The following is a 15,933-nucleotide window of genomic DNA, read 5'->3' on the forward strand; positions in this document are numbered from 1 at the left end:
AGTTGGGGATCTTGGCGAGGGAAAGGACTCTGGTAAGGATTTAAAAGGTTAAAGAAATGAGGTGTTTCAAAGGCAGTGACTCAACTTGTTGAGCAAGGATTTGGGTTGGGTTGGAAGGTGTAGTTTGTGGGAGAGGTGCTGCTGGGGGCTTGGTAGATGGCTCTGGAACAGTGACAGTGGTCGGCTGGCGTTGTCTTGTCTGGCGAGGAGGTTGCATGTCCTGGGGGGGGGGGGGGGGGGGGGGGGCTGTTTTGCAGGTGCTTTTGTTGATTTGGGTGAGGAAGTGCTCTTCATAGCAGCTATCCTCTTGAGTCGCTCTGGGCAGCGCCTGTTCCAGGCATGATGAGTCCTGGAGCAGTTTGGGCACTTGGGCTTGGTTTCCTTGCCATATTTGTGGGCCTGGATACACACTTCTGTGTTGTGGCGCTGGCTGCGGACTCCGCAGATAATGGGTCCTTTGCACTCCTCCTTGTGATGGCCGTATCGCTGACAGCGGTACGATCTGAGAGGTTTAGGTGAATATTCCTAGATGGGAAAGGTCCCCAGAACTCCTAGATCCAGTGAGGAAGGCAGTGGCTATCAGCTTACTGACAGGGACATTGTTCTTGTTTTTGCAGTGCATTGCCTTGTCTGTGTTGCTGCAAGATGTGTCGATGGAGATTGGCATGGTGATGGGGTATCTCAATATGATGGCTTTCCTCAGGATCAGGGCGGGGTCAAGCAGTGTCAATGCTGGTTCATCTTGGAGAAATCTGGCAGTTTGCTGGTCCTAGGGGAGATGATAAAATCTCCTTTCTGGTTTGGTCTGGCTGTGAGTTGCGTACCAAGCATACCAGCTATGGCAGCAACGGCGGCGTATGGGATTGGCAATGGTTTCTTGATTTCATTTGGAGCTGGAATGCTGGCAGCAATGGCAGAGGCTTCTTTCAGTAGTTGAGTAATCCAGACATTGCTGTTACAGTCCAGGGAATGGTTTCCCTGAGGAACTGCCTAGGTCTCAACAAGATCCGCTTCCATGGTTATGGAAGTCTCAGGCACCGAGGTTTGAAGGATAGCTGCAGTGGAGTTGTACGTGCAGGCAAGGATTGAAGTGTATTTTTATGCCTTGGAGTTGTGACAGGTGATGGCTGGGCTGTGGGAGGCACTGGATAAGGGCGTTCAGGGCTCTTCATTCGCTCGGACGGGGGTGTGTCCGGTTCCCTGGAGGCTTTCATGGTCCAGAAGTGCTTCAGGACCCTGTCAGGGGCGATTTTGCACTCGTGGCAGCTACATCTCATGTTATGAGTTGGCAGTGATTTATCAGAAATGTCAGTCGTTCTGAGGCCTACTGAGCTGAAAAGTTTCACTCTTCTTTGTGAATAGGCAGTGCAGCTGTCACAGTTGCAGGAGGGTTCATTGTAGCGGTCCCTGCAGTGGCGTTGTCAGTCAGGATACAGGTGCCATGCCCAGTCTCCAAGGTAGAAGACGGACATGGTGATGAAACTCTACGGTCAGTGCACTGACATTTTCATCTGCGCAGATTAGCGAGAGAGAGAGAGAGAGAGAGAGAGAGAGAGAGAGAGAGAGAGAGAGAGAGAGAGAAAGAGGAAATGTCGGCACGAGAGCTCGGCTGAGACGGAATAATAAGCTAACCCTTTCGACCACATTAAAGTATCCCCATTAAGAAATGTATATATGGTGTATGTATGTAATATATATATATATATATATATATATATATATATATATATATATATATATATATATATATGTATATATATATATATATATATATATATATATATATATATATTTATATAAATACATATATATATATATATATATATATATATATATATATATATATATATATCTTCTAAAGAATTCTGCCTTTTAAAATTTCGGAAAATCTTTAGGAGAGGTTTGTCAGCCCAACGCCTTTTCTCTTGACCTTGGCAAATAGGTTCATTTGCGGACGATAATCTGCGATCAATCAACAGTTTTGCTGATTCGCACCGAGTATGGAAACACACATGCACAAAGATGACAAAGCACTTAGGCATCGTACACACACACACATATATATATATATATATATATATATATATATATATATATATATATATATATATACATATATATATTCAAATGTTGCACCCATATTCTTCTCAGGAAACTCATTCTCTACAGGGTCGAGGCCTGGGAAATACATCTCGGGGAAGTGGCAGAGGCTTTGATTCAGGAAACCCTTTCCTTGGAGGAGTCGGACCATCGGATGGAATCGAATTTGGTAAGTAAACACCGATTATAGTAAATATGTTCTTCAGTTTACAAAACGATAATATTGATAGGTTTGTGAATAATCACTATCAGCATTTTCACAGTTCCTCTCCTGTTTCATTTCAAGTCAATACAAGTCAAGAAATCCATGAGTGTGATATTGGTTGGTATTCGCTAACTGATAATGTAGGCATTTCAACAACAAAGGTTATCAATTTTTGCACAAAAATTTTGATTGTTAATAAGACAGACATTTCTCGATTTAAAAAAAAAAAAGAAAGTTTTCCTTAAAAAAAGCACCATTGTCTTGAAACCAAACTCACAACACTTTTCTGTATTATGATGATAATTCATCAATTCGTAAAGGAAGGTTTTCCCCACTATAGCCAAAATACAAGTGGATAATTATTTGGACTTTGCATGTCATTGACTGGCCACGAATATATATATATATATATATATATATATATATATATATATATATATATATATATATATACATATATGTATATATATATATATATATATATATATATATATATATATATATATATATATATATATATATATGTATATATATATATATATATATATATATATATATATATATATATATATATATATATATATATACATATCAAAGATGTCTTTTGCAATAGTCTTTACAATATGTCAATGTGTTCTTGCAATAAACAAGGAGACAACATTTCCTACTTACTTGTCATGGACTTGATTATATCATCCACGTAGAGCATGGAACTTGAGATTTAGTTTGGTTCACATATAACCCAATACCAAGGAAACAGTACTTTACAGATACCGTAGAGATTATGATCTGATTCTTAATTCAGCACTCACCAAACCACAAAAGGTTTTTGACAAAAGAGCAAGAGTATTTGACAGAAATTGGACAAGGCAACATCAATTTGAAAATTAGAATGTATAACTCAGGGTAAAATTGGGATTTGCGATTGCATGTACTCTTCCCAATTACCTATGGTATGACTGATACCGATTTTAGATCTTTCTGTGCCCGAGTGAAAAAGATAATTGTCAGTTCAAGTTGGTAAGACAGGGAAAGCCTTTATGCTAGTGATTGAAATCAAGATGTGCATGTGAATTACATAAAAAATGGAGTAGAATTTTTTAGAAGAAATGATTGATTAAGTTCTTTTTGTACAATATAAAAATCAATTGACCTTGCATAGAACATGGAAGTGGGTGATGGCAGACCTGAAAAATGTAGCTACTGGTGACATGAGCAATTAAAGGCTATACTTGATCATTTTGGTATATTTGAGTAGTTATTGCCTAAAACTATACTGAAATACATATTTTGGACATTTTTCTCTTGTGCCATGTTTAACTGAAACATTCATCAGATTAAAATCATGCTGTTTTCATAGTTATTACAGTGAAATGGGATCTTGTACAAGATATATCTACAGTCCATCAGGTATATAAGTTCAAATTATATTATTTGATTAAGAAACGATTCGAGATGATAGAAATGTATGAGAGTCTTCTAGAATGTTCAAATCACAAGTTTACAACGGATATGAACGTAAGTCATGGTATAGTGTCAGCTGTAACAGATAGCAAGCAGAATTTGAAAGTGAAATCTTGAATGATGTTGAGAATAACGTGGAGGGAAAGAGTAACCAACAAAAGTATAAAAGAATCAAGAGAATTTAGTATATTTAAACCCAATAACCAATGTGTAAGACAATTCGTTTGAAAGTAATTGAGACTTTCACACAAGAAAAGAAAAAAGGTGCATGAAGTGGAATTCAAAGGGCCAGATCTATGAAGTCTTGGTCAAAAACAAGGCTGAGAAAGTAGCAGATGAAAACATGTGTAGCGAGAATTCTTAAATGGCCAGATGAAAACTCTGTGCCGTAGGAATTGATTGACTGATTGACATCTTCCCTTCCAGATCCAAAAGATGTTTTCCAGATAGAACGTCGTGAGACATTCTCGGGTGATGCCGATGTTTTACACAAACCAAATGTCCTGGGATGTTATTCCGTGGACTCTGAGAGGGAATTTGGCCATGACAAGTCTTTGCTGCGCTTTGTCGACACCCAGTATTTACAAGAGGAAGGAAAGTTGCAAGTAAGATTAAGTTACTGTACTTTTTGAAGTTAACCTATTAATTAAAAGTTTTAATACAATATCAGTTGGGCTCTTTTAGTTTGAGATAGTTTTATAGAGATTTTACTAGAAAACAAGAAACGTCACACTAAACTATTTCTCCTGAGCGCAATAAAATCCACATAAAAACCAAAGAAAATCTACGAGTATTACAACCCGCTCTATTATTGTTCACTAGTAGTAGCTAGCCATTATTAATTTGTTTGGCAGCAGTGACAGTTTGTATTTGCAAAATGCTATGCATAAGAAGATTTGTGGCAAGAGTTAGATTATGCTATCTTCGATATGTTAAGCAGATAAGACAGGAATGTTTTGGGAGTTATGGTTATTTCAGTGCTCACTCGGTGTCTCTTACTAAACATCAAGGTTGCTAATCTCTTGACTTTGACTTTGGTTTGAATCACACTGAGGGCATATCACAAATGAGCCTTTCCATCAGATGACAGGGTAATGAGGCTGAGGAAGGTCGCGAGACCTTTTCCCAGACGAGAAGAACTCCCAGCGCAGCGGTGGCTATGTCTCCTCGGATACCTATCATCTCTTGCCCATCTAGTTCCCAACGGCCACCTCAGGATTCGATCTCTCCAGTGGCGGCTGAAGTCCAACTGGAATCAGGACCTAGATTTTCCGGACATCTTGATTCCCATGGGATCAGAGGAACGGACGGACCTCAAGTGGTGGATGGCAGACGAGGATCTTCTAAAGGGTATTGACCTTCTCGTCATTATCCCAGATTTGTTGCTCTTCATAGATGATTCAAAGTAGGGTGGGGGCCCCAAATGCTACACCACACGACCTCAGGCCTTTGGTCAGAGTTCGAAAAGTACTAACACATCAATCTCTTGGAGATGAGGGCCACTTTCCTGGCCCTTCAGCAGTTCCATCAAGTCTGGCACTTGCTCAAAACCTGGCATTCACTCATTCCACCAGTATTATAACAAGCACGGAAACTGCTTCACGACGTATGCACATTAAAAATACATGCATCAATTTCGTAATTTCGTGTGATCCATAAGCACCCTAGCTAAAATGACTTCAGTCCTTTCTTTTAATACTGAAGATTTCTGTAGTGAAAGAACTAGCTTTATTTGTTTTAATATATTATAGCCAGATTCATAATTCGACTGAACTATCCATTTTGCTGCAATGAAATGTTTTACGAGGATTATATAATTTCTCAAGGGTAGTTTAATAGCTAGTTTTTTGGTAAATCTATTGATAACTGGGCAGAAATCCAACATATTTCAATATTTATACCTTTGGAGTAGAATTGGTCAAGGAGTTCTTTAATTTTTATTATTATTATTATTATTATTATTATTATTATTATTATTATTATTATTATTATTATTATTATTATTATTATTATTAGTTAAGCTACAACCCTAGTTAGAAAAGCAGAATGCTATAAGCCTGAGGGCTCCAACAGCGATGATAGCCCTAAGGAAAGGAAATGAAGAAACAGATAGGATAGTGTGCCTTGAATATACCTTGAATCAAGAGAATTTTAACCTAAGGCAGTTGAATACCATGGTTCAGAGGCTATGGCACTACACAAGACTTGAGAACAAGGGTTGATTTTATAGTGTCCTTCTTGTAGTAGTTAATCCGTAGGGAAAACAAATTTTTCAATTGATTTAATGTTGTAAGATGTATGCGGAAGGAGAATGTGTATAGAACAAGCCAAAAAATTTTGGTGTGTGTAGGCAAAGGAAAAGGAGCCATAACCAGTGAGAGATCTAATTTATTGTATTATCTGGCAAGCCACGGGACCCAATAACTCTCTAGTGTTAGTATCTCAACAGGTAGTTCAACTTCAAACAAGTCTCAAAGTATGAGGATAGTGGGTCCTCAATGTACAGATCTCAGCATTGATACTGTTTCTTTAACTATAATATACAACTCCTTTAAAATTTTAGGTGTGAGTCTTGATTGGTAATTTCCTTTTGGAAAACACATTCATTGTGTTTCTTCAATTGCACAAAAAAAAAAAAAATTGGGTTATTGAGAAAGTCTTCTAAGATTTTTGGTGATCAATCTATCCTGAATAATTGTTTTAATTCTTTCATTCTACCTTGTTTCAAGTATTGTTCTACTATCTGGTCTTCAGCTCCCAACTCTCACACTAATCTATGAAAAAAAACTTGTGGTCTATTAAATTTCTTATTCCTGATCTTGATATTAATATCTGGCACCATCATTCTGTTAGTTCTTTAAGCATGTCGCATAAGATTTTTCATAATTCTGACCATCCTTTACATTCGGATCTTCCCAAACTGTGCCTTCCGTTATGTAGTACTAGGTATGCAGTTAATTCTGACAATCATGCTTTTTCCATTATAAAGCTCAGCACTATACAGTATTCTAGGTTTTATTCCAGCTATGACCAGATTGTGGAATGATCATATGATTAGCCTGGTGAATTGCTGAAACTGAAAGAGTTCAAATTTGCACTGAATGATTTAATATTTAACAAGTTGACACAAGTCTCTTCATAGATTATATATGACAACTCTGTTTTAATGTTGTTACTGATCTTAAAAAATATATTATTACTCGATCCTTCTTATAAAACTGTTTCTATTCCTTACTGGGCTATTTTCCCTGTTGAAGCCCTTGGAGGTATGGCATCCTGCTTTTCCAACTAGGGCTATATCTTATTTAACTAGTAGATGATGATGCTAATACTGAAAATAAATTGTGTTATTTCATTGGATCAGATTATCTGAAGTAGATCTCGATGGTAGGTAATTTTTGTTTTGTGGTGTAGGGACCTTTAAAAAGTAAACCATTATGATTGACTGATTTTGAGGTTTCTGGCATCCTGACACCTAAGGTCAAGGACGCTGAAATCATTTGTTATAAAGAATGAAAGGAAATTCAATTAAAAAATAAAAGCAAAGATGTCCTTGTAAAAGTTAAATGGCTTTCAGAAAACCTGCTTCTGAAATAAATCTAAAAATACTGCTAGCATGGTACGACACATCATGTCCAAGAATCTTGGCAAGAATGAACCTGCCATCCTCACCTCAAGCCTCAGACAGATATCTATTTCTTAAGGTGCTAAAAGTGGGGCATTTGGTCAACAAGTGCCTCACTGTCAGGGGTACCAAACAGTCATCGCAATATAGCTGGTGTTGCCCAGTCATCAGCAACTTGTATGTCAACCGAGTGTGACCAATGTGGAGACAGCACAGAGTAATTTTCCACTTTTGGGGCATTATGTTATACCTCCAAGAAGATATAATATTCATTATTTCTCTCATCTTATTTCCATCTACAATATCACAATGCTCTTACCAATTATTATAAAAATTCTTAATGCTATGTAAAAAATCATCACAGAAGATGAGATACCTTTTTGGTAGTAACTCGGCTGCAGCACCCTTTGCGATTAATCTGCCTTCTCATTCCCAGACACACCTACGTGTGCCGGACCGAACAAAATTGAACTGTTATACCTCTCAGCCCACTAATGAAGAGCCACTCTAAAACCTGTAAAACTAAAGGGTTACTGGACTTAAAAGCTTCTAATATTTTTTTCAATAGGGGTTAGTATGCCATATAGTTCGTCAGTAAATATAAAAGTTACTAGATGAAGTACACCTCAACAATTAAAGGCATTACTGTCTAAAACAAATCGAATGCCAGCATCAGATTTGGAGCCATCAGTATATATAAAAGATGATTCCCTATAATCTTCAATAAGTTCCACAAAAAGAGACCTGGCTTCTAAGTCAATCATATTCTTTTTATACCAATAAAATATTTACAAAAAGATATCTCTGGTAATTTCCATGGAGAGGAGTTGACGATATCTTAAATGGGAGCACCTTACTTCTAGCTATATCAAGACTTTTTACTAATTGTTTTACCCAAAAACCATAAGGTTGAGAAGATTTTGGGTCCATTTTAAAATATCTACAATGCCTTACAACGTTTACAGTCTGATAGGCTAAAGAATTAGGAAGTCTTTGCAACTTAATCAATACCGAACAACAGAAGACTTCCGGTAAAGGTCCAAAGGTAATTCTCCAGCATCAACAAGGCTTGGGATAGATGAAGTTTGAAAGGTTCCTGTGGCCAATCTGACACCAATATAGTGTATAGAATCTAAAATTTGTAATCGGCTTGGGGTGGCTGAGGAGTATATTTCATACCCATAACCAATTTTTGAAAAAAAATTAAGGCCTTGTTCCACTTCAAAATAGTTTTGCAGTCTGCCCCCATGATGTATGGGACAAAACTTTTAAAAGATTCAGAGCCATATGACATTTTACAAATCTAGCTTCACTTGCATATGGGATCCATTAACCTTTGATGTACATGTCAGGGTCAGGATGTACTCCCCCAATACGACAGAAATGGACAACAATTTTGCTTGTTAAAAACTTAAATCCATTCATATCAGCCCAATGAATAATCTTGTAAATTGAATTTGTAGTTTTCTCTCAAACATTGCCATTCTAGCTCCAGCAAATGATATGGAGAGATCTAGAGAAAATATCTTGGGGGATGACAGAGATTATCCCATTAGTGGTAATGCAAATAAGGATACACTTAGCACACTACCCTGGGGAACTTCTCCTTTCTGACATTCCTCTCTGACAGCTTCACCCACTCTAACCTGAAAAAAAAAATCTTTGTGAAACAAACAATTGAATGCCTATTTCTAAATCCACACTGCATAGGTGATAAAATACATTTCTTCTCCAGGTACCACATCAGTCTTGCATTGACCATCTTCTCCATGATCTTACATAAACAAGATGTCAATGCCATTGGTTGATAGCTTGATGCTAAAAACCTATCCTTACCCAGTTTCAAAAACCTGAAATAATAGCTAGTTCCCAAACACTTTGATAAATATGATCATGCCATATTTTGTTAATAATGCTTCAAATAAATAACTTGGTATTAACAGGTACATATTTAATCATTGCATATGGAATTCCATTAGGTCCAGGGGCTGTATCATTGCAAGTAGCAAGAGCCTAATCAAAGTACCTTTCAGTAAAAGGGGCATTTTAAGATTCCTCCTTTTTTGTTGCAAAATTTATCTTTTTCCGCTTTTCAATGCTTCTATACTGGTGACCAGGAGCTGTTTCACACTTACATGTTACATTGGAGAAATGATCGGCCAAGGCATCGTCACTTCAGCTGACCCAGTCACATACTGACCATTTGCTTTCAACAATGGCAGTGGGTTAGGGTAAATTTGCCTGCTATGCCATTTACTTTCCTCCATTCAGAAAATGGAAGTGTTCTACAGTTGACTGAGGAAACAAAAGATATCCAAGATTGGTGCCTAGCTTCTTTCATAGCATGATGGAACCATGCTCTACATTTTTTGTATATTATCAAAACCTCCTTTGTAAAACAATCGAGTCAAAGATTTTCTTGTGGTTCTGTGTAAGGCAGTTAGTTCTGAAGACCACCAGGGGACAGGTCACTGTTTGAATAACGCTGTGGTTATGGGAATCAAATTGACTCCTGCTGTATGGAGAGCTCCATTCATTAAGTCTAAGGCATCATCAGCAATTTCAAACTGTACTACATTCCCTTGAATTTCCCTTAGCACCGGAAATCTATCCCAGTGTGCCTTGTAAAGGTGGATTATTGTTGGCGTTTATAACAATTGGTGCATGATCAATAGGATGCCAATCATCTAATGTTCTCCAATCGGAATCAGGAGGACAGTTAGAGCTTGCAATTGAAAGGTCAATGCATGATCAGGTATCTGTCTGGACATGAAAATGTGTGGGCTCTCCTGTATTAAGGTGTTCTACATCTTCCTTCTCCACAACTTATGATATAATATTACCCCATGCATTTGCTAAAATATCGCCACATAAAGCATGTCTACCATTTAAATCTGCTAGTAAGAGAAAAGGTTGAGGAAGTGGTTTAATCACCTCTACTAAATTATCATACTAAATGTTATCATTTTGGGGGCAAGTAAACATAGCAAATTGTGTATTTTCTACTTATATCTATTTGTACAACCACTGCCTGCAAAGGAGTACAAATACGCAAAGATATTTGGGGAACATCTCAACGGACATATATAAGACTTCCGCCATGGCTTCCTGCTTGTTGATTATATGGTGTCACACAGGTAACATACTCTCAAACACAAGAAGTATTATTATCAGGCTTGTTCTCCTGTAAGACATACAGTTATACAGGAATGTTCATGAATGAGGAGTTTAAGTTATTCATAATTACTCCTTTAACCCTGACAATTCAAAACATCATATCTTTTTGATGTCATAACTTTAATGCTCTAAATGCAAGGAGGTGAGAGAGATAAAGGTCTCTCTCTTTTCCGATTAAAGGGTGGTGAGTTATCAGGTTTCAGAATTTTTCTCACAACAGGTGCACCTGATAACTCTGTTTTAAGCGAAACCTCCATCAAATCCGGCAATAATACAGCCTGAGAGAGGTTAGCACTATACTTTGTAATGGGGGAAAAAGGTTTTAAAAAAGGTGGACAAATCATTAGGAGGTGATATTTTTGCCCCATCATGCAGCATGTTACTTGGAGAACTATTGGCAGTAACAGGTGTGTTGGATGTCTCCTGCGGCATTTGTCCTCCTGATTTCAATGCCATTGCATAGCTTGTTGATTTATTCAATAGTTTCTTGGCGTGTCCCACACTTATATGTTCAATACTGAATTTATTGAGGTCAGCTTCTTCTAACTTATATTGCTGGCAACTCCTGTCAGTAGATTTATCATTCAAATTTCAGTTTAAACACCTGGCCTCAAGTGTATACTCTTCATGGTAATGTTCGGAGCAAATGTTATACATTTTTTAATTTTTGCAAACTTTAGAAGAATGCCCAAATCTAAAACTGTTAAAACGTTGCAGTGGCTTCTGTTTAAAAGATTGAGCTTTAATCCTTGCATTTTCAATGTCAATGTTAATTGATTGATTGATTGATTTAAAGTTCCCAGGTATCCTGACATCCAAGGTCATTGACGCCGATATCATTTATTCTATATAAGAAAATAATACAATATTCAATTAAAACCATAAAAGTTGAATGTCATTATAGAAGTTAATTAGTTTTCAGAAGACCTGATTCTAAAATAAATTTTAAAATACTGCTCGCATAGTAGGACACATCATGTCAAAGAATCTTAACAAGGATGAACCTGCCATCCTCACCTCAAGCCTCAAACAGATATCTATTTCTTAGGTTATTATAATAAGTTATTATGATTAATAGTGATATTAAAGGTACTAAACAGTCGTCGCAATACTGTTGGTGTTGGGCCTTCAGCAGAAACTCGTGTGTCAACTGTGTGTGACCAATACGAAGACGACAAAGAGTCGTCTCCCATTTTCGGGGCATCATGTTATACCTCCAAGGAGAGAAACTGTGTATGACATGTGTCTATTCTCATCTCTCATTCCATTGCCATCTAGACTATCCCAGTGCGATTTCCATTTATTACAAAACAATTTCTTGATGTTAAGAAGGAAATCATTAAAGGGAATGGGATACCTTCTTGGTAGCAACTTTGATGCTGCATCCTTCGCCAGTAAATCTGCCTTTTCATTCCCAGACACACCTACATGTGCTGGAACCCAACAAAATCGAACCATTATACCTCTCCGTCCAATAATAAAGCCATTCTAAAATCTTTAAAACTAGAGGGTTACTAGAATTAAAAACTTCTAAATCTTGAAGAACATTCCTTGCTTCACTAAAAATTGTAAAATTACCCTCCTTTCCCAACGCTATTTTCTCGATAGCGGTTAGTACGCCATACAGTTCGGCAGTATATATGGAAGCTGTTAGAGGAAGTGCACCTCTACAATTAAAACCATTACTATGTACTCCAAATCCAACGCCAGCATCAGATTTGGAGCCATCAGTATATATAAAAATCGATCCCCTATGTTTTGCAACATGTTCCATAAAAAGAGACCTGGATTCTAAGTCAGTCATATTCTTCTTAACTCCAATAAAGTATTTACAAAAAGATATCTCTGGTAATTTCCATGGGGGCATTGATGATACCTTAAATGGAAGCACCTTATTCTAATTATATCAAGACTGTTTAATAATTGTTTCACCCAAAAGCCATAAGGTTGAGGAGATTTCCAGTGCAGCTCAAAGTATGTTGAGGGCCTTACAAGGCTTGCAGTCTGAAAGGATAAAGAATTAGGGAGTCTTTGCAATCTAAACCAATACCGAATAATAGAAAACATTTGGTAAAGGCCTAGATGCAACTCTCCAGCATCAACAAGGAGACTTGGGATAGGTGAGGTTCTAAACGCTCCTGTGGACAATCTAATACCAGCATGATGTGTTGATTATAATATTTTTAACTGGCTTGGGGTAGCTGACTAGTATTTTCGCATCCATAACTAATTTGGGAAAAAATCAAGGCCCTGTATAATTTCAAAATAGTATTGCAATCTGGCCTCCATGATGTATGGGACAATACTTTTAAAATATTCAGAGCCTCAAGACATTTAGCTTTTAACACTTTTAAGTGAGAAACCCATGTAACCCTACAATCAAATATCAAACCTAAAAATCTAGCTTCACTTACACATGGGATCCGTTGACCTTTAATGTATATATCAGGGTCTGGATGTACTCCCCGGATACGACAGAAATAGACAATAGTAGTTTTACTTGTCGAGAACTTAAATCCATTCATATCGGCCCACTGGATAATTTTGTCAATTGAGAGTTGTATTTTTTCTCAACCATTGCCATTCTAACTCCAGCAAATGATATGGAGAGATCATCCACAAATAATATTGAGAGAACATCGCAGGGAGTGACTGAGGATATCCCATTGATTAGCAAACAGGGTTACGTGCAACACACTACCCTGAGCAACTCCTTCCTGGCATTTACTCTCTGATAGTTTCCCCAACTCTCACTTGAAAAACTCTATGTGAAAGAAATGACTGAATAAATACCGGTAGCTCTCTTCTTAATTCAAACTCATGAATTCTTTTAAGTATACCATATCTCCATGTAGTATCATATGCCTTTTCAAGGTAAAAAAAGACTGTTACATGGTGCTGTTTGGAAGCAAAGGCTTCTCAAATAGAGGACTCAAGTCGTATCAACACATCAGTCGTTGAGTGCCTTTTTTCTGGATCCATATTGAATCGGTGATAAAATACCATTCTTTTCAAGGCACCATATCAGTCTAAATTGACCATCTTCTCCATGATTTTACATAAACAAGATGTCACTGCAATTGGCCTATAATTTGTTTCTAAAAACTTGTCTTTACTGGATTTTAAAAAGGCTAAAATAATGGCGTTCCCAAACACCTGGATAACTATGATCATGCCATATTCTATTAATAATACTTAAAATAAATAGCTTTGTATTAAAAGGTACGTTTTTAATCATTGCATATGAAATTCCATCGGGTCCAGGGGCTGGATCGCTACACCTAGCAAGTGCAGAATCAAATTCTCTTTCAGTAAAAAGAGAATTGTATGACTCTTCAATTCTTATTTCAGAATTTAAAACTATCTTTACTTCAATGCTCCTATACTGGTGTCCAGGAGCTGCTTCACACTTGCATGATACATTTGAAAAATGATCAGCCATCAATGTCAGTGTGGAAAGACACATCACCATCCTAAAAAGTTAGAATAATCATTAATGTTCTAGATACTTTATGCACTTTCCAAAGTGGTAATGGACACACGGCCAGTATCTCCTCTTCTGTATGTTCATACATGTTTCTATTAAAAACTACTCCTTTATAATATAATGTATAGTATAATGGATTGTGTATATGCCTTGACATGTATGAGGTAACTATTCTTTCCATACTAAGATATATTATATCTCCAGGTGCAATCATTCCTACTTTCTTCTGAAGAAATTTACAGATCCTAAAATAATTTCCTATACCCCTACTGATTGAGCAACAAGCTATATTGGTGGTTTTGGCGTTCTCTTGGAATGCACAACCACCTTTACATCTCTATTAATCCATCTTACAGGTTTGTATACGTCTAAATCCTTGGGTACTGCATAACACAGAGCACCCTAGATGATCATATTATTAATTTGGATATACATTACATTACATATTGCATTATATGCTTCATCATGAGTGTTAAAAAAGATATCCAAGAATCTTATTTGTCATCTTCAAGTCTCATTCTTATCTCTCTGATTAAGCCGTAGCATTCCAATACTTAATATAGCACATTATAATCTGTGTCTAATGAAATTTGGGTAGCGTACAGGATTTTCACTTTTCCTGTTTTGCCCAAACTACTTGATTTTCAAGCATCAAAAGAATGGTCCTTTTTAGTTCTGAAGTTGTCAACAGTATTTGGGGTTGTTGTTGTTTGGTTGCTTTACCTGCTTGATAATATTAAGAAAGTATACGTTAGAGAGAAATTTGCATTCTCCACTATCGGCACAGCGAGAGTATACTTCCCAGATGGTTCACTCCTTACCTTACCCATGGGATGGCGCCAAAACAAATATAGAGGCACAGGTGTAAACTAAACCCGCCTGTTAGGACTGAGACTAAGAAACTATGGAATCATCCTCCCCATACCTGTAATGATGGGCTTCTGGCCAGAAGCCAAGAGTCTTACCTCAAGGATTGGATCCCAACCATATTCCGATGACCCAACCCTTGAGAATGGTTCAGGCAGAAAAGGTCCAAACCATCTTTGGGATGGCTTAGATCATCCAATACTCACACATACAGCTTTGAATGCAAATACCTCCAAACTGTGATCACTTCTCTCATATATCTAATAACAAATGTGGAAATATCCCCACCATTTAAGAAACTAAATATAAAAATAAACAAATAAACATAAGAACAAAAAGTATATATTAAGATAAGGAAAATATTACTCAAAGTGTTTGGACAGCAAGACTCAAGAAAGCTTATAAAATTGTGTCAAATTAATAATGAGAAGCGGAAATAGATGAGAAATTTAGATTCGAACTGGGAGAACAATTTATTCAAGTTCGAGAGCCCCCTTGTCCGTCACAATGTCTCAACATGAAAGCAATATTCTCTGTTGAAGCATAATGACTTTATCAATGCATTCTCTCATTTAGGGGACAAATTATCATGAGCTTTGTTGAGTCATACAGAGGCCAAGTACTGTACTGGATTATTCATTTTTTTCTAGGTGCCATTGGATCTAAATAGAGGTCGGGACAAACACAATATGTATACAGGAAGCAATAAAAAAAACTTTCAGGACTTCTTGAATTGGATCCTCAACAACCAAGAATGTGCCAGAGAATCTTCAGAGAGGCAAGATATAATTTTCATTAAGTTTGACTTTAAAGTAGAAATCTTTGTCTAGCATATTAAGCATATTCAAACCTTTTTCTTTAACTGTAAAATATGCAGAACCATGCTGGAAAAATTTATGACGTGTCCAGCATTCTTTATTTACGAATGTAGAAAAGGAGGGGAAGTACTGTAATGGTAATCCAAAAGATAACATATGGGGTTTCATTTTGGGTGATTATAAGTTATTG

At 36.9% G+C, this 15,933-nt stretch overlaps 1 protein-coding gene across 1 annotated transcript in view; it reads left to right on the forward strand.

Annotated features, from left to right (window-relative positions):
• Positions 1-15,933, forward strand: part of LOC137619876 (decapping and exoribonuclease protein-like) — a 400,284-nt gene that overhangs the window by 40,790 nt on the left and 343,561 nt on the right. Inside the window, exons 3-4 of the mRNA XM_068350166.1 lie at positions 4,196-4,374; positions 15,576-15,703. Coding sequence (XP_068206267.1) covers positions 4,196-4,374; positions 15,576-15,703 — 307 coding nt within the window. The remainder of the gene's footprint in view (positions 1-4,195; positions 4,375-15,575; positions 15,704-15,933) is intronic.

Source organism: Palaemon carinicauda, chromosome 26, assembly GCF_036898095.1.
Source record: "Palaemon carinicauda isolate YSFRI2023 chromosome 26, ASM3689809v2, whole genome shotgun sequence".
Taxonomy (NCBI): Eukaryota; Metazoa; Arthropoda; class Malacostraca; order Decapoda; family Palaemonidae; genus Palaemon; species Palaemon carinicauda.